Source organism: Exophiala xenobiotica, assembly GCF_000835505.1.
Source record: "Exophiala xenobiotica strain CBS 118157 unplaced genomic scaffold supercont1.4, whole genome shotgun sequence".
NCBI lineage: Eukaryota > Fungi > Ascomycota > Eurotiomycetes > Chaetothyriales > Herpotrichiellaceae > Exophiala > Exophiala xenobiotica.
Window position 1 is genome coordinate 3,469,651 of NW_013562491.1, and position 17,657 is coordinate 3,487,307.

The following is a 17,657-nucleotide window of genomic DNA, read 5'->3' on the forward strand; positions in this document are numbered from 1 at the left end:
AGACTATCATCACCCCATAACGCATGGCCTGAATATACGAAGTATTGAATGGTGGGAGAATATTCCAGACTGTCCTTTCTACGTACGTCTGTCCTGCACAATTTGGCACGTAGGAGTCGAATTGAAGAAATCCGCCACCACAACCCGTGAGTTTCGTGTTATCCTCCCTTCTGCTTGACGACGCGATCACGACATTGGAGACGAGCGACCCCGATGACCCGAATGCCGGAAGGACCAACCGCTCTCCACCAAGTCCCCCGGAAGGTACGGATATAAGGTAGTCAATGTTCAATGCAATGAATTTGTTTATCAAGTCTACTCGACCGTGTCAGCCTGGAACTGTATCGAAAACGATTCTTTGAGATATCAATCATATCCCCTGCCTCTCGCCCCGTTCAGAATGCCTCCCACGGCAAGGCCGCTGTCCCAGTAATCTGAAATCTTGCATCTTTTTTGTTGGCTTGTTATCTTACAGTGGCTGTGTCCTCACCGGCCTTGACCTGACCAGCCCCACGTCCTTGCTATATCACTACCATTGCAGTAAAAATTTGGTAATGCACATGAAGAATCATTGCTCCGGTAAACTTTGCCCTCGCACATAAGATCTCGAGGCTCGCCCGTCCCCTTCCAGAACAAGGAAAACATCTCGTGCTTGGATCTTGGCATCCTGATCCTCGTCCCACTGACCAAAATGCTTCTCTTTTGGAACTGCTCGTGCGCGATCAGGACCAGGGGTGCCGGCTACAGAAGTAGTGGTAGATGCCGCAGGCTTACCCGGCGTCACCGCAGGGCTTCCTCCACCACCCTTCATCCAGTCGTAGGTTCTCTGCTTCTTGCTTCCGAAGCGATTTCCAAGAAGACCAGAAAATGCCATACGTGCTGCTTCGTTGGCCGACTTGTGCTGCTGTTGTTCGGAGAATTTCGAGTCGGCTAATTTCCTTTCTTTCTTCGTGGTCTTCTTGTCTGACTCCATAGCGGCGGCAGCGGCGGCCTCTGCTGCAGCATCCACAGCGGGTGTGCCAATGGCTCCATCTACATTTGATGCTGCTCGCCGCTTTGCTCGTTTTTGCCGTCGAGCTTCTTCACCACTCCGTTCTGCAAGAGATATCTTGTCCAGAGTCTCCACCATGAGTGCAGGAGAAGGCACCTGATCGCCGAAAAATGATGGCTCGCTGTTAGCCTGTGAATGTGTGCCTGCAATTGGTTAGCCACGATGTGCGATGCGAGACTGCGATACTCACGCTTCAAACTGGCACTGCCGGCCGGACTTGACACGCCTTCAGGCCCGTCAGTCGCCGGCTTGACCGTAGCTGCTATGTCTTGCCATTCATCAGGAACCTTGCCCTTGGAATGCTGCCGTCTTTCCTGCGCCAATCGGGCGGATGCGTTGACGAGGCCAGTCATTCTCGCTTTTGTAGCCAAGCTTATGACTTTCATGATATCGGACAGACGTTCACCCTTGGCTCCTGTATCCAGAATGGCTTGGCCTTTGTCGATGATACGAGAAGCGCCCTCGAGGCCATTTACTCGTACGGTTGGTGGAGGTGCATGTTTTTGCGTATTCACCAAGACGCCAGATTGGGGATCGACCAGATGTTCGGTGATGCTGATGCTCCTTATCTTGTCATTCAACGTGCCGCCCAGCAAAAACATGTCCCAAAGCGGATGTTGACTATGTCGTGAAGCCTCCCAGTCCGCGCGTGCCTCTTCTCTCTGTTTGATCTCCTCTGCAGAAGCCTGATATGCCTGGGTCTGGTTCTGCCCTCCGTTCTGTATTTGTTGCGTTCCGACTCCCCCGGCGCCGGAATCCGTTCCATTGAAGCCGTTGATGTGATACTGGAATCCTGGGCCTTGTGACTGAGATGGCGGTCGTGGTGTGGACGTTCCGTAATAGTCCGTCCTTACCAGCATTCTAGCCTCCTCTTCGATGTTAATACCCGTACCCGACAAAATGTCTTCATAGTTCCGATCTTCTGCCTTATCGCTCGGTCTTTGTGGAGGAGGCATCAGCCCTTGTCGCGGATTTGAAGGAGTAGTCCCATTCATCTGAACATTCCCACCTGGAGTCGTCGGCTGTGCGGAAGGCGTAGGAGGATAACTTTGCGGAGAGAAGGGAGACTGCGCGTCGGGGGACAGTCGAGGCCGCTTTGCCGCTGGCGGCTGATTGTACGCTTGGGGGGAGAATTGCTGAGGTGAAGGTGAAGAGTAACTCATGCCCATCTGCGGGGACTGAGGCCCGAGAGGACTAGGTCTGCCATTTGCTGCTGCGAAGTCGCGTGGAAACTGAGTCTGAGTCTGAGGGAGAGGTGGCCGCGTAGGCGGCATTTGCGACTGAGCCATGGTGTTCGAGGTTGTGTCGTGTTAGTCGTCTCGCGAAGGAGGATTCCACCACTGCGTTTGCCTTGCTCTTCGCTTTCCGAGTGAGCGCAGTATCACGCTCGACCCCCTCCTTGTTTCTAGCATGCCTGTTCAGGTTCTGTCGACATCCAGGAGGAACGAATGAAGTGTTGGGTGTCGCATGGGTGATTAAATTTACAGGTCGCTGCAATGTTGGATGTGATGGTTGACCCAAAATCATGACAAGGGCAGCGCAGGCGACCGTTCATCATTCGAGCCGCTACACGTGACCTTGCTAGCCGAAAACCCAAGGTCATTTAAAGTCACCTTCACCCAACCTTCACCCGTCGAGCCGTCTCGCCATACTTTCACTGTCCGATCACCTTGCAGTCGCATTTTACTGCAGTTGTCTCCCGATTTCCACTGTTCTATCATGATCTCTCGAAGCGACATGACTCCAACAGGCTATAGCCGGCTTCTACTGTAGCGCATTCGGCACGATTACCCAGGGTCTTGACCTCTCCGCCCGTGCTGTTGATGCTCTATTCGACCCTTTGAACACCTTCCGTTACACTGTACACCATGGCTGCGAAGAGAAAGGCTGCTGCGATGGCTTCGGCCGGAGATGAAGAGCCGGTTGATCCTTCAGATGAACTCATCTTCATTGGTCTTGGTGGATGTCAAGAGGTTGGACGATCATGCCACATTCTCCAATACAAGGGCAAAACGGTTATGGTGAGAACAAAATGAGGCTTGCGTTCAGGTCCATGCTGATTAGAATGTAGCTCGACGCCGGTATGCATACTGGACGAGAAGGAATGTCAGCCATGCCCTACTTTGATGACTTTGATCTGAGCACCGTGGATATTCTATTGATCAGCCAGTAGGTGACCCTTTCCTTGTCTGCTCTCAGCAACGTCTGTTTTCCTTGGCGCAGAAATATATCATGAGATTTGAATAAGATGTACACAGTCGCAAATATGGTTTCGCAACCGTGGCAAGGGGACGAAAGCGTCGGATTCCTCAACGCTGGGTATCTATAGGCAGACATCAATACAATATTGTTCAGCCACGATCCCGCTTCTTTTCCTTCCATTACTGTCCGCTCGTCCCTTCCACCATATAGCACGAATTCCCAGATAGATGCGGCTGTTGTATCATCATGATCCTCTGCTAACCTCACTTGCTCTACAGTTTCCATCTCGACCATGCGGCTGCCCTACCCTATGTACTCGCGAAGACCGATTTCAAGGGCCGAGTCTTCATGACACATCCTACTAAAGCAATCTACAAATGGCTCATTCAAGATTCGGTCAGAGTGAGCAATACCTCGTCCACCTCCGACCAGCGAACTTCATTATATACGGAAGCCGACCACATTTCGACGTTACCGCAAATCGAAACGATTGACTTCTACACGACACATACAGTCTCCGGTGTCAGGATAACACCGTATCCAGCTGGCCATGTACTCGGAGCGGCCATGTTTCTCATCAACATTGCTGGACTCAATGTCTTCTTTACCGCCGACTATTCAAGAGAGCAAGACCGCCATCTTGTGGCTGCCGAAGTACCAAACACAGCAACCGTGGGAAAGATTGATGTTCTCATAACCGAATCAACTTTTGGTATATCAAGCGCACCTCCTCGTGCAGAAAGAGAAACTGCACTGCTCAAAGCTGTCTCCAATGTGTTAAATCGTGGAGGCAAGGTCTTGATGCCTGTCTTTGCTCTCGGCCGAGCGCAAGAACTCCTTTTGATTCTCGAAGACTACTGGCAGCGGCACCCGGAGCTGCAAAAGATCCCAATCTATTACACAGGAAACACCGCACGAAAATGTATGGTAGTTTATCAAACCTACATTAACGCCATGAATGATAATATCAAGCGAATATTCCGAGAGCGCATGGCCGAAGCTGAAGCAGCTGGGAACGCGAAGGGCGTCAGCGCTGGACCATGGGACTTTCGTTTCGTGCGAAGCTTGCGTAATCTGGATAGGTTCGATGATGTGGGCGGATGCGTGATGTTAGCCTCACCGGGTATGCTGCAATCAGGCATGTCGCGCATACTACTGGAGCGGTGGGCTCCAGACCCGCGCAATGGTGTCCTCATGACAGGTTACAACGTAGAGGGCACCATGGCGAGAACTATCCTGTCAGAACCGGAAATGATACCGGCCATCATGAGTGGCGGCAATGCCGGTGTCGGTCAGAACATGGGCCGAAAGACTAAAGATGAAGACGCAGCAGTGATGATTCCTCGCCGGTGTACCGTTGAAGAATTTCAATTCGCAGCACATGTCACTGGCGTGGAGAATGTCGAGTTCATCGAGCAAGTCGCAGCTCCTCATGTCATTCTGGTTCATGGTGAACGATCACAAGCGGCCAGACTACGATCAAGACTCCTAGATCTGAATTCTCGACGATTAGCAAGCAATCCCAAGGCACACCAGACCAAAGTCTACAGCCCAGAAAACGGTGCTGAGATCAAGATACCATTCAGAAAGGACAAAGTTGCAAAAGTTGTGGGCAGGCTGGCTCAGATCCCCCCTCCGAGCTCAGATACTGACGACACAAGAGTCGTTAGCGGAGTTTTGGTGCAGAATGGGTTCAAGCTCAGTTTAATGGCTCCTGAAGACCTGCGAGAATATGCGGGCCTTACCACTACGTCCATTTTGTGCCGACAACACATTACCCTTGCCGCAGCTGGAATTGAACTCATTAGATGGGCCCTTGAAGGTACATTCGGCAGTATTGAGGAAGTCGGGCAGATCAAAGCCGAGACAAATGGGCATTCTGAGCAGAATGGCGTGAAAGGTGAAGAAGAAGCTGACGAGGAGATAGTGGCAGAGCCGCCACGGACGTTCCTCATTATGGGCTGTGTCTCCCTCAGATGGTCAGGACGTGAGAAACAGATTGAACTTGAATGGGAAGGAAACACCATGAATGACGGAATTGCCGACGCTGTTATGGCAGTGTTGATGACCGTCGAAAGCAGTCCTGCGGCAGTCAAATACTCGTCATCGAAGAGTCATCATGCCCATGAGGAGAGTGGCGCTCCCCACAACGAGCATAGGAATCTTACACCGGAAGATAGATTCTCGCGGCTTTGCATGTTTCTCGAGGAACAATTTGGCGATAAGATCACCCCAATCGAAAAACCGAGAATCTCATATCAACCCGACAGCAAAACAGCAGATGCAGAGGCAAAAGAGGAATCATCGGATGAGGAAGCAGATATTGAGGGTGCCGAGGCAGCTGAGCGCGCCAGGCTGGCCGCAATGGGGATACCCGTCCCTGGACTGGAAATCCGAGTCGACAAGAACGTCGCAAAGCTTTGGTTGGAACATTTGGACGTTGAATGCGCCAACGCTGTTCTGCGTGACAGAGTCAAAGCTGTGGTGGAAAGAGCCGTGGAGACTATAGCTCCTCTCTGGACGGTCCGCGAACAGCCAAAGGGCCAAATCGCTTGAAAATGAAGATGCTCTACCTACACCGCTGCCATTCAGTCTGACGACGAAGTGTCCAGGACACCTACAATGCAGAGGTGACCCAAATAGAGAGCGTAAGAAAGATTTCCACGCACGTTCGAGAAGGAAGCAGAACGCCTGACAAGCTAGATGATTCGGTGATTTAGATATCGGATGGGGCGATGTAAGCTTACTAGTACATAGTAGTCAAGTGTACGAGGTGCGTGGACGTGTGTCAGGCCACAGTCACACCTCGGCACAAAATGCGATGTATGCGACGACAAGTATCACCCAGCATGACTGGTTTTGAGTGCTGTTCCCCTCCGTATTCTCTTTATACGCCAACACTCCCAGGAGTGGCTTATCTGGACCCAGCGACCTGCTGTTGAATCGTCACTAAATAGGAAACCTCCTTTCTCCACTCCGTTTCTGGTCTATACAGAAGATAGAAAGCCATCAACAAGACGAGCAATATGAAGACGGCGATCGTGACAGGTATGTACATCTCTCAATTAGTGTTGTTTTGGTACCTAGTCCCATCACTTTCGTTCTGGGCCACCCTGGCTTCGCAGCGTATCCGCCACGGATGTCGACGCAAACCACTGACGATTTACAAGGCGGCTGCTCCGGCATTGGTCTCGGTCTTGTCAAGCACTTGCTCTCCAAACCGGACTCCCAATGGCGCGTCATTATTGCCGACCTCCGCCCCGAAGCGTATGAGAGCATCAAGTCCAGCCTCGACCCTACCCGGCACAGGTTCATCGAGACGGACGTATCCTCATGGGATCTACAAGCTGCAATGTTCAAAGAAGCATTCACGTGGTCCGATGGACGCATCGATTTCTTCGCCGCTAACGCGGGCATCGTCGACTCCCCCCACCTTCTCGATCCACGCCAGGATGATCTCGACAGTGACCCTGTCAAACCGAACATGCACTGTACAGAAGTCAATCAGATTGCCGTGTTTTACGGGCTCAGGCTGTTCGTACACTATGCCAGAGTCACCAACCGGACGATTAAGGAGGCCAGCAAGCACGACGGGGTAGCGTTCAACCCGAAGATGGTCATAACATCGTCGTGTACAGCGCTGTACCCGTTCCCGATCGCCGTACAGTACGCTGCGACGAAAGCCGCGCTCGTGTCCCTCGTGAGATCCGTGGGCAAGAACCTCCTAGCGAGTGATAATGTCGCTTTGAATTGTATAATGCCAGGATACGTGGATACGGGACTGGTTCCGAATGAGATCACAGGGTTGTGGCCGAAGGAGTGGCTGACGCCTTTGAGCACCATGAACAGGGCTTATAATGAGCTCATCAGTGAGGACGGACGAGTGGCACAGGACGGGAAGAGCGATGGGAGGGATGGGAAGGTGAAAGCGGGCAAGGCAGTTGAGTGCTCCGTGGATAGGTTGTACTATCGACGAGGCGTGGAGTTTGCGGACAAGTCGCAGCGCTTTTTGATCGAGGAGTCCTACAAGCCCGATGGAGTATGGATGCGAGGAATGATGGAACGCGCGAAGAAAGGAGGGTATGCTGGTTGACTTACATACAGAGTACTGCTTGATTCACCTCGATGTTCTCAATTCCTGCTGAGTAAAGGCTGAGTCATCTTGGCTTCCGAGAAGCCGAGACAGAAGTACCGCCTAGGCCAGATCAGGCATAGCTTAGTACGAACCGTTGTCTACCTGGTGGGTGCCAGGTAGACTTCCCTCGAATCCGGCTTCACAGTTTTTGTACTTTCTCCGAGACATCCATTGAGTTGAGCAGATGGGCAGATGCGAATTACGAAAATATCGAGGGAAAGCAATACGATCCGCCAAGTCACATGCATCTGCTGCACCATCGATGATCTTCAACAGTTGGTAAGCGACCGGGGGTGAAGGTAATGGTCGCAACTTCATGATGTTCCCCCACGAATGCGACGTTCGTGCTTGCCAATGGAGCTTTCCAGGTTTCCTTGGACATGACATCCAGACGACCCATAGACATCGTCCCACTGTCGTCAAATCTCGCCTCTGGTGCTATCGATTCGTTGCTACCACGAGAGCTACATCAATGACTGATGTCACCTATGTGGCCCGTTTGTTCTATCCTCGATGTTGGACTCGGCTTCACCATCCAGTGGCTTGGCTCCGCCGCAGATGAGTACTGTCAAATGGCTCACCAAGCGAGCTCCATGAGACTTCGAGTGCCCTGCACCCCAGCCTAGAGTTAATCCCGGTCGAAATGCGGCTCTGTCCGCGTCGGTCCATACCAGTCTCCAGCTAGCCCTTCAGCCTTGCAGCTGCTGCAAAATGACTAACGCAGAGTTCCTGGCGCCGTTTGAATAGAGTCTAAAGCAGCATTACGGCATCTCTTCCTGCCGGATAGTGTGTTGGCCCTTACCAGATGCTTACTGACTCGGGACATATAGAAAAGACGTGCAGTACCAACGCCCGATCCATTTTCCCCATGTTGATGCTCAGACATACGACCATGACTTCTGCGGTGAAAATTCTCTCATGGATACATCACGATGTCCAGACAGACACAAAGAGTCTATCATCGAGGAAGAGGGAGGTCTGTCGACATGTGGCTGCACACCGAAAACTGGAACGACTACAGCGAGCGTGGAAGTTGAGAGCTTCAGCTCTTGACCTGTACCAGGCCTTGCAGAATCCAGCAAAACGACACTAGGAGCTTGACAATCGTCTCATTGGGAACTTCGATCCTTTCGACTCACAGCCACTCCCTGCTACCACCGAAGTTTATCGCCTACTCCAATTTGACCAGGTGTACGTCGCTCCAGCCCTTGATCGATCGAAAATTCCTAGACAGCCGTCGTCGACATATTTGCAAGACGAATTGTCCGCATACGGGTTTCTTGCCCCGATCGCAGCTATCAAAGCGCGTTGTGCAGATTTTGGTGTATTCCACCAAGCACTGAAATTGAAGGCTGAGGCGATGCGACGACTTCGAGAAAGTCTGCCTCACATAAATGATATCACTCGTGTCTCTCGAGCAGTCATGTCTTTGATGTACACGGAGTCATGGTGCGACAACTATCAAGCTGCAGATGTCCACTTACAGCTGCTGGGGGCGGTGAATAACCATCATGGTCTGGAAACGGACCACCTCATTTGCATACTACATCAAGACGTCCAACGTGCGACATTGACCTTGTCGAGAACACATTTCTCCATGCACGACAAGGCTTGGCAGGCACTTGAAGGAGACTTCAGTCACTCATTGACCACCGGAGGAGACCTGGAAGCTCGCCCACAAGGGCCTTTTGGCTGGATCCTGTGGGAGATGAGTACCGCATTCACTGCACTGAACGTTCTACGAAACATTCGGAATGCGGCAGCAATCAAATGCCTGCATATTATGGGCTTGATCGTTGACCGCCATTATTCGACCTCGGATAGAGTGGAGAAATATGTTGCTTTGGCCGTACTATATCGTATTCGACGAGCTGCAGACATGGAGCGCATACCCCTTTGTGCCAGAGAAATCTACGACTCAGGCAGGGCCATCCTACCTTGACTACGTGAGCTACTCATTGCAACCAATCATGATGAGCCCGCGATGCGTCTATGGGTTTTGTTCGTCGGGAGCATGGCAGGGGACAGGTGGTTCGAACAAGAGTTCAGTCATCTTGCAGAGAAATTGGGTTTGCATGAATCCGCTGCGGTAAGCGGATTTCTATCTGAATTCGAGCTCTCAATCCGTGCAAGGCTCAACTTGGAAGTCGGTTGAGAGCATGTGGATTGGGTGGGGCCGGAGAGCCTTGTATCCGCCCTCTCCTCAGTGACGGCCCAAAACCGAGCTACTCTGGACAGTTAATCCCAGACAACCGGTCGACGAGCTACAGTACCTTGCCGCCGTTAGCAATTGGCACACCGAGCTTCAGCCTTGCATGCAGCTTGCAGGAGACGTTTGCTTTTCCGAATGGAGACTAGCCGACACTGAGTGGACTCAGAATTGGCGCTTACTTATGCCTGGCTTAACTCATTCAACCTTCTATCAATAGCTTCAACATGACCTTATACGAGATCTCGATTGAACCAGAGGGGATAGCGACAATCAAGTCCGATACTTGACTATTGTTAGGTGATAACCTCCCATTATCGCAGCACAATCGGCCCAATGCGGCGAAGCAGACCTTGCTGCTCTCATGCTTAGAGTACCACTGACTGATGAAGCCTGCGGGGTGACTGTGCTCGAAGGCCCATCCACTGAGGCATGGACGTCAGTAAAAGGCATCTTCATCGAATTATACGTGCATCGAGGGAAGAAGTTGCCCGAAGTCCAGAGGATATTGGCCGATCACTGTGACTTCCATGCAACGCAAGTGCTTCTGATTTTGAACGTGACAGCAGCAGCCAGCTGACGCGGAGCCAGAGAAAAGGCGTACAAGCGCCGAATCAAGCAACGGCAAGCTTTCAAAAATTATAAGGCTGCTGACAAGCAAGCTCTTTCGGAAAATGTCATGCAAGATCCTGCTACGACCTTTCCATCATTACAGCTCTATGGAAAGCCTGTCAGTTGGGACCGGATTAAACGGTTCAACAGGAAATCAAAGCTAAGAAGCACGCCAATCAGGGCCACTTATTGAGCAAAGGATCCAGCTACGACTGCATTTGGGCAGGCCCCAAATGACCATTTGGGCTGACGAGAGGATTATCCTTCTAACGAAGGCTTACCTGGATTGGAATGTTTCAGCATGGAGTACTCTTGGCTTTGGGGTCAGAGACGGCGAAGCTGGAGTCGGTCAGGGACAACATCTACCTCGCATGTTCAAAAAATGCTTCTACGACGCCATCCCGCTTCTTTTGACCAAGCACACGCCGAGGCGTTCAAAGAAATCAACTCTGCCTGTAGCCTTGCTACACAATGCCTCCAAAGCTGCCCATACTGGATCTTCCTTCGCCTATTACGTTTGCACACATACCCACTATGGACACAGTTTGCGGATATCCGAAGTCATATAATACGGTTCCTGCACATACTGGCATCTTGCACTTTGCCTCATGGCCATGTCCTGAGACTGCTGCTGAAGCTATGGAGCCAAGCTAATCTTGAAATTGGCAAGGGTACGATTGCTGCCATCCTCCGGTTGAGTTCCGATGTGCTTGGTTCCTCTAGCCACCTCGAGATAGAGGAATGGGCATGGGTCCAGGACAAATCTGCCCCCTACACTATCACTTGGGAGGCTTCAATGATGCTTTAGTCATTGCCGAGAGATTTGCGCAAGACGAAAATGTACCACCTGGAGTTCGAATAAGTCGTTGCAAATGGTAGCTCGCCAGCACTTGCAGCAGGGAAAGTTCGATACGGCTGAATCTTTCCTGTTCCAGACGTTGGACTTGTGCAAGCAACACCACGATGACAGCAGCATTGCCCGATTTCTCCCGCAGACATATTCTGACCTGGCGTATTTGTTCAATCTCAGGGGGGAGCATGCTCAAAGCTTCACCTATTATCGGGAAGCATTGCAGAAAGCCAGAGAAGTCCGGAACCCGGGCAACGTGGCGTCAATACAATGTCGCATGGAAGCGATAAACCAGCGAGCACGCACTGAGCAGCTTGATGAGAATGCAACAGAAACCTCACAGGCTAGCAGTTGGGCACAGCGGGCTTTTTGTCGGCCCTTTTCATGATGAACCGCTTACAGCAGGAGGTGACATTGCATTCTGTTGAAGATCATGCTTGAGGAGGAAGAATTTGCGGCACCGCCCATGCTTTCTCCTGCTGGCGCCATCCTTCGACTGTCGACACCACAATAAGTGCATTTTGGTTTCGCCTCATCCGTATGGGTGATGGCCTCAGTTCCCACGGCCACTTCTCTTTCTTTCGTTGCTTCGTTCTGCCCTTTCAGACAACGAACACAACGAACACAACGACACTGCCTTTGTCTTTTAATACAAGTGCATTGTCTTGGTCGGCCGTTAATCACAAACAGTCACAAGCGCAACTGCCCAGCTACTTCTTTGTGACCCTTTGTTTACAGCCTTATAGGCAGTGCAGGGAGCACTACATGTTTCTCCAATATACTTGGACGTCGCAGTCTCCAGGTCTCCTGCCACTTTCCCTATCAACACCTTCCCCGTTGACAGCAACACGGATCTGCAGCAGCGTCGTCAGCAGCATACAAACCCTCTGGCTGGAACAGAGAGGAGAAACAGCGGAAGCGATCAGTAACGCCCGGTATCCAGCATCATTCTGATCTCTCATCGCCATTGCTGAAACCAGGTCTACACGGTAAGCTCTTTCCAATTCCCGTCTCCCTTCGGGCCAAGCATAGGCAAGCTGACCAAAATGCTTCATATTCAAGACATCCCACAACAGCTCGTCCCAACGCTATGCAAGATCCTGCAGTTTCCACCCAATATCGACCTGTGTGAGCATGCCAAATCAATCCTCAACCTCGCCCGGCCACTGCCCTATTCGCTCCGCACCAGCCGAATTGAGAGATTGTTGTTATCGTCCCAAGGCCACTTGTGCCAGATGCACAACCGCCTTGATTATGAGACGGTCGAGACCATCCTGCGTAAGATCCAAGTCGAAATCGGACCCCGGCTGAATGATCTCGTGGGTCAATGCCAAATTCTCAGTCCCGAGCAGCGCAATTGCATCACACGCCTACGCAATCTGCATGCCTTGTGGTTGCCGCGGCGCGAGCTTGAGATCACGTTCCTCGTGAGCGCGGACGATGTGAAATGGACATACCAAGTCGATCAGTGTGAAGCTTGCATCATCAGCCGTGTAGCAGGCGATCTTTCTGTGCTGCTGGATTTGAGATGTGCGCTACGCTCTCGCGCCACCAGCCGGCATGTGGCCAAGCACGGTTTGCCTCGCCTCCAGCTGTGGGTTGAGAGTTGGATCGAACACCTAGCTGGTCATATAAGTGCAGCCACAGGCGTGAATGTCGACGTGGAGGAGATACTTACACGGAATGAGGAGGCAGCACAGGTGCTCAAGAGAACTCGGAGCAAGGTGCACGATATTCGGACCAATCAGCTCAAGATTGTGACTGCCGGCCAGGGTGTTGGTAGCGGACAGATGAAAGGGAAAGCCAAAACACGAGCCAACAGCGAAGACTTTGGCTCGGGAGCAGACTCGGACGACCTCAGTCCGGTCACGGCTGACCCGAGCATGAAAGGACGAAGTCCGTATGGACAAGCAGGTGCTCATCGAGTGGCTGAGAAAAATAGTCTGGACAGTGTCTATCTTGAGGCTTTGACCGAATATGCGAAGGGCAAGATGGTTGAGCCGCAGCAACCCAATGTTGTGCTGGGGCAAATTCCGGTGAAGGAAGCGGCGGTCTATCATGGGCAAGGTCCACATCAAAACGAGCAGGAACAGTACGTTCCCCCAAGACAGAATTGGAAGCGCAGTCCGCTGACCTCGTCATCTGTGAAGCCGAAGTGGGAATCGCCAATTGCACCAAATGACAGCTGGGTGACTGAGCGATGCGAAAGCAACTACGGTTCACAAGTTACCTTTCAACCTCAGGCTGTTCAGCAAGCCGGTGACCATGGAGCAAGTCAGAACCCCAGTCAACCAGCTCCAGCTCAAGTGCAACCAAGACGAAGTCCAGCAGAAACGTATGAGAAATTGATCGGGCCGTACCCTACCGAGTCGACGACATCTTCGGTTGCGGAAATTATTCGGTTGTACGATCATGCGTGTGATCATGCGTGTAATCATGCGTGTAATCATGCGTGTAATCATACTCACGGCTGCGCCGAGGGTAGTGATAGACAAGAGGAGACTTTCGAGACGTTGCCGCAGACTACTTATCAACCTCGACGCGTCACTGTTGCTGCTCAGAGCGCTCAGGCTTGCCCTGAGACGTTGCCGTGCACTACATATCAACCTCCCGCTCCATCGCCAGCTTCAGCTCCAACTCCGTCGGCGAGTGCTGCGGCATCAAGCTCTAGAACTACTGTTCCGCACAACGAGAGCACAGCCACGGCAATTTTCATTCTGGACAATGATGATCTGGGCAGTCCTTCGAGAGCTGCTTCGACATGGGGTGGGATGCACGAGTCGCGGGTCAAATTGCGACACGATCTAGATTGGTTTTACAAGAGTCGCGAAGGGCAGGATTGAGTGTGTGTATGTATGTTACTCTGGGTATAAGTTGTGACTTCTGGAGTTTGGAATTCGGCTGAGATAGTTTGCAGTTCCATCAGTCACGGGGCTGGGCCCTCCTTGAATTAATATAAAATGTACGGAGTAGGAGCCTGGGTCATGAAAGTAGCCATCTCGGAAGCTACAGCGAGTAGTATTTTTTGAACGACGCGAATTGTAGAGTCATCACATTGATTTTGGTCCCCTGGCTAATAGCTAGTCGTTCGTGGTGCTCCTTTCCATGTCAACTCTTTCCAAGATCGATCTTGTGACAAGATCCAACAACGGTCCGCCGAGTGCTCCTTACGCCGAGACGAAACACAGAAGTAGGACTGGAATATTGCCGGCGCATAGCAAAAAGCAAGATGAAGACGTTTGTTCAGGTTCCTGTTATACACATTACCGGTCATTGCGGGACCATCAATATCTAGACATACACAAGCCTGACCCGGAACTCCCTTGTACTCTTGTGATCCAAACCAAGACCCTTGATTAAGGCAACATGGAAATTCGGCTCTGCCCATCTTTTAAAATTTAATAACAAAAAACCAGGTAACAGTCTCAGTCTGCGTGCAGGATGGTAGGGCTCCTGCTGTGCAAAGTCCCAGCCATCCGATCGGAAATTGCCTTGGCATCAAAGCCGCTCTTTCGTCTCGTGCTCCGTCTCAGAGATTGCTTGACCTCCTGTTCTTCTCTCGCTTCTTCCGCGATGACTCTAGCACCTTGTTTGTCATCAAGGACCTGCCTCTGACTGCTGCGAGCTTGCTGCTTCGCACGTTCAGCGTTGAATTCTGGCGAGTTGACCACGGAGGCCTTCATGGCAGTATCTGCATCCACTTTCTTCTGGGCCGCGATCCTGTCACGTTCATATCGAGCTGAAATGTCTCCACCGGTCCATGCGGTGTTCAGGAGGCGATCCCAGAAGGTGAAGAATGGTTGGGAGAAGTTGGTCTTGATACCCCAGCTTTGATGGTGTACATCGTGATAAGCGGCATTGTTCGATGTGACATGCTGGAGAGGGTCGAATGGGAAAGCGTATCCGCAGTGATCATCGACAGTTTTGATCGTCGAACAAGTGAAGAACCACATTCCCTGGCGAACCGTCATGCCCACCATCAAATAAGCAAGGCCCGTGCCTAGGGTGTCAAGCATGAAACCCTCGATGGGATGATTGTAAAGGGCACCATATGCATAAGGGACGTATAGCCGGTGGTGTCGAGAATGCAGAGTTGTGTAGAGAAATTTGTTCATGTGCATGGCGCGATGCAGGAAGTACTGCCAAGTGTCGACAATGAAGATGGCGACTGTAAATTGGATCAAAGGCATGCCGATCCAGTAGATGAACTTGGCGACTGAAAGTTCCCAAGGCGCAAAGGTCGTGGTCGCGTAGGCTCCGCCGGACAGGGCTCCAGAAAGTTGAGGATAAGTGTTGTGTACCTTTCCCCCCAATGCCAATGCGTCCAAACCGACGGCGGCAAGTAGTTTCGGAATGTATCCTTGTGCAAGCCGGAGACGCTGACCCCAGACAGCGATATCATACTGCTCTTTTCCAATTGTCTCAACTGGATCGAAGTAGGCGACAACCAATCCGAACGCGGTCTGGATAATCTGTTGCAGAATCACATCCCGAAATACTTCCCATCTTGTGACATGGTTTCGTTTCAAGACCTCCGCTGGTGTGTGTAGTCTGTATTGCGAGCACAGATCGTAGACGTCGAGAACATGGAAGAAGCCAGAGACCACCCAATAGGCAATCACAGGAGCCAGCAGTTGACAAACTATATCTGGCACGCCGGGAATCATCGACGGACGAGGGGTGAGGGTGTAGGATGGTAGAGGTGGGAGGTCTTGCAGAGTCGAGCTCGCCATCCTGTCGACCATGCGCGTACAAGGATCGGACGGAGGACCTTGGTGATTTGAAAGAAGACTTCAGGTGTATTAAGACGGCGCACGGAAAGCCCGGAGACGGAGATGAGCAAGGAGTGACGGGGCCAGGAGTATTTCTTCGTCCGGTGGGCGTGACAAACGTGAGGAAAGAAGCAAGTTGCGTGACAAAGGAAAAGGAGAGTAGATGAATTTGAATTGAATGAAGAATGAAAGGAGCGCGTGAAAAGGTGGAGTGAGCAGTTCAGGAGAGAGAAGTAAAGGTATGGTGACTCGTGATGAATGGAAATGCAATATTTGCCTCCGTCCTCAGCCCGCAGATTGCGATGACTTGAAGATGATGAAGGGACGATACGAGGAACGACCTGCCGGAATCATTCTTTTTCCGCTCCGGAAATCCCTCGTCACAATATCACGTGCTTGAAGAGCCAAGCACTCGGGTAAGTTACTTCTTCAGTCTGATGGATCCACAGGCGTGGCTAGAGCCAGAATTTCCTGAAGACCCCTCGACGGACAACAAAAAGCCTGCGTCTTCCTTCCCCAGAACCTCTTCTCAGCCTCTCTTTGCGACTACTCTCTTCTGTTTCCCGTTCTCCGCCATAACCTTCCGCGCAGTCATTCAAAATGATCATCTACAGGGTGCGCACAATCCGATCTGCCGGGGACACTTTAGCAGCCGCTCTGCCCCGCCTTGAAAATGAACTGTGACTGATTTGCCCCAACCACAGGATATCATCAGCGGAGATGAGATCTGCTCCGATACCAACAAGATCATCGATGCCGGCAATGGCTTGTGGGAGATCGATGGCAAGATGATCAAGAAGGGTGCCGAGAACTTCGGTTTGTCTCAGCACAATGCCCAGGGTGTTCGTTTACCTGACAACTCTTAGTTCTTGATGGTGCCAACCCATCAGCTGAAGGCGAAGACGCCGATGATGGTGGAGATGACGCCGGTGACAACCAGCCAGTCCTCGATCTTGCCGACCAATTCAGACTGCAGAAGATGGAGGGTGGTATGAGCAAGAAGTCTTACCAGAGTGAACTCAAGAGTAGGTCTCTCTATATACCCGAAATCGTTGAGCACTGATTAATGTCTATCAGAATACATGAAGGCTCTCACCGAGAAGCTGAAGGAAACAGGTAGCTCCGAGGAAGACATCAAGAAGTTCCAATCTGAGGCACCTGCTGCGGCCAAGAAGATCCTAGGTAACTGGGACAACTACGACATCTACCAGGGTGAATCCATGGCAGAGAACAGCATGTACGTGCTGGTTGACTTCCGCGAGGACGGCATGACTCCCTACATCACCGTCTGGAAGTGGGGTTTGGAGGAGTACAAGGTGTAGAACGCATGTTGTGTCAACCCGATTGCGACACCATCAAAAGACACCGTCGAGACGACCTGACGAGCATGGCAGATGCTGAATGATAGCATTTCCTGGAGCAAGCATATTGTGAAAATTAGAATATGCACCTTTCCGACGCATGCAGACAGCATTGCAATCGCAGTATTGGCTCGCTACTAGTCGCCTTATTCGGGAACATGAACATCGGTACGCCTACCATCGGCCAGATGCGTGCATGTAGAGGTCGAAGCGCATAGGCACGATTCACCCTCATATTCTGCCGCTGAGTGATGATTGTGACCAAGGTCCTGTGCAACAGCCAGTGGGTGATGATTATTCGTAGCATTTGGCAAGGGTTGACGTCGGTACTGTCCAGATTTCAGTGCCTAGAATGAATTGCTGTTCCGTGTTGATCGCCAGGTCTGGTGGCATGTCCACCATGTCGAAGTCCAAATTCCACATTGTTGTGGATATGAATGTCATTGGCACGGGTCAATTGAAGCA

At 51.5% G+C, this 17,657-nt stretch overlaps 7 protein-coding genes across 7 annotated transcripts; 5 read left to right on the forward strand and 2 right to left on the reverse strand.

Annotated features, from left to right (window-relative positions):
* Positions 1 to 282: 282 nt before the first annotated feature.
* Positions 283 to 2,557, reverse strand: PV05_07477 (uncharacterized protein). Its single transcript, XM_013460303.1, has 2 exons — positions 1,242 to 2,557; positions 283 to 1,194 (listed from the first exon to the last, which is right to left on the reverse strand). The coding sequence occupies exons 1-2, from the start codon at positions 2,338 to 2,340 to the stop codon at positions 569 to 571; spliced, it is 1,725 nt and encodes a 574-aa protein (XP_013315757.1). The 5' UTR covers positions 2,341 to 2,557; the 3' UTR covers positions 283 to 568.
* Positions 2,558 to 2,695: 138 nt separating this feature from the next.
* On the forward strand, positions 2,696 to 6,099 carry PV05_07478 (uncharacterized protein). Its single transcript, XM_013460304.1, has 3 exons — positions 2,696 to 3,072; positions 3,123 to 3,220; positions 3,532 to 6,099. The coding sequence occupies exons 1-3, from the start codon at positions 2,920 to 2,922 to the stop codon at positions 5,807 to 5,809; spliced, it is 2,529 nt and encodes an 842-aa protein (XP_013315758.1). The 5' UTR covers positions 2,696 to 2,919; the 3' UTR covers positions 5,810 to 6,099.
* On the forward strand, positions 6,088 to 7,500 carry PV05_07479 (uncharacterized protein). Its single transcript, XM_013460305.1, has 2 exons — positions 6,088 to 6,301; positions 6,424 to 7,500. Exons 1-2 carry the CDS (start codon positions 6,280 to 6,282, stop codon positions 7,344 to 7,346), a joined length of 945 nt encoding a protein of 314 aa, XP_013315759.1. The 5' UTR covers positions 6,088 to 6,279; the 3' UTR covers positions 7,347 to 7,500.
* Positions 7,501 to 10,314: 2,814 nt separating this feature from the next.
* On the forward strand, positions 10,315 to 10,792 carry PV05_07480 (uncharacterized protein). The gene has a single exon (XM_013460306.1). It carries the CDS (start codon positions 10,443 to 10,445, stop codon positions 10,776 to 10,778), a length of 336 nt encoding a protein of 111 aa, XP_013315760.1. The 5' UTR covers positions 10,315 to 10,442; the 3' UTR covers positions 10,779 to 10,792.
* A 1,207-nt stretch (positions 10,793 to 11,999) lies between these two features.
* Positions 12,000 to 13,982, forward strand: PV05_07481 (uncharacterized protein). The gene is made up of 2 exons (XM_013460307.1): positions 12,000 to 12,048; positions 12,122 to 13,982. The coding sequence occupies exon 2, from the start codon at positions 12,295 to 12,297 to the stop codon at positions 13,900 to 13,902; it is 1,608 nt and encodes a 535-aa protein (XP_013315761.1). The 5' UTR covers positions 12,000 to 12,048; positions 12,122 to 12,294; the 3' UTR covers positions 13,903 to 13,982.
* Positions 13,983 to 14,057: 75 nt separating this feature from the next.
* PV05_07482 (uncharacterized protein) lies at positions 14,058 to 16,144 on the reverse strand. The gene has a single exon (XM_013460308.1). The coding sequence runs from the start codon at positions 15,802 to 15,804 to the stop codon at positions 14,485 to 14,487; it is 1,320 nt and encodes a 439-aa protein (XP_013315762.1). The 5' UTR covers positions 15,805 to 16,144; the 3' UTR covers positions 14,058 to 14,484.
* A 9-nt stretch (positions 16,145 to 16,153) lies between these two features.
* Positions 16,154 to 17,580, forward strand: PV05_07483 (uncharacterized protein). The gene is made up of 4 exons (XM_013460309.1): positions 16,154 to 16,446; positions 16,536 to 16,647; positions 16,698 to 16,856; positions 16,909 to 17,580. The coding sequence occupies exons 1-4, from the start codon at positions 16,432 to 16,434 to the stop codon at positions 17,151 to 17,153; spliced, it is 531 nt and encodes a 176-aa protein (XP_013315763.1). The 5' UTR covers positions 16,154 to 16,431; the 3' UTR covers positions 17,154 to 17,580.
* Positions 17,581 to 17,657: the final 77 nt, after the last annotated feature.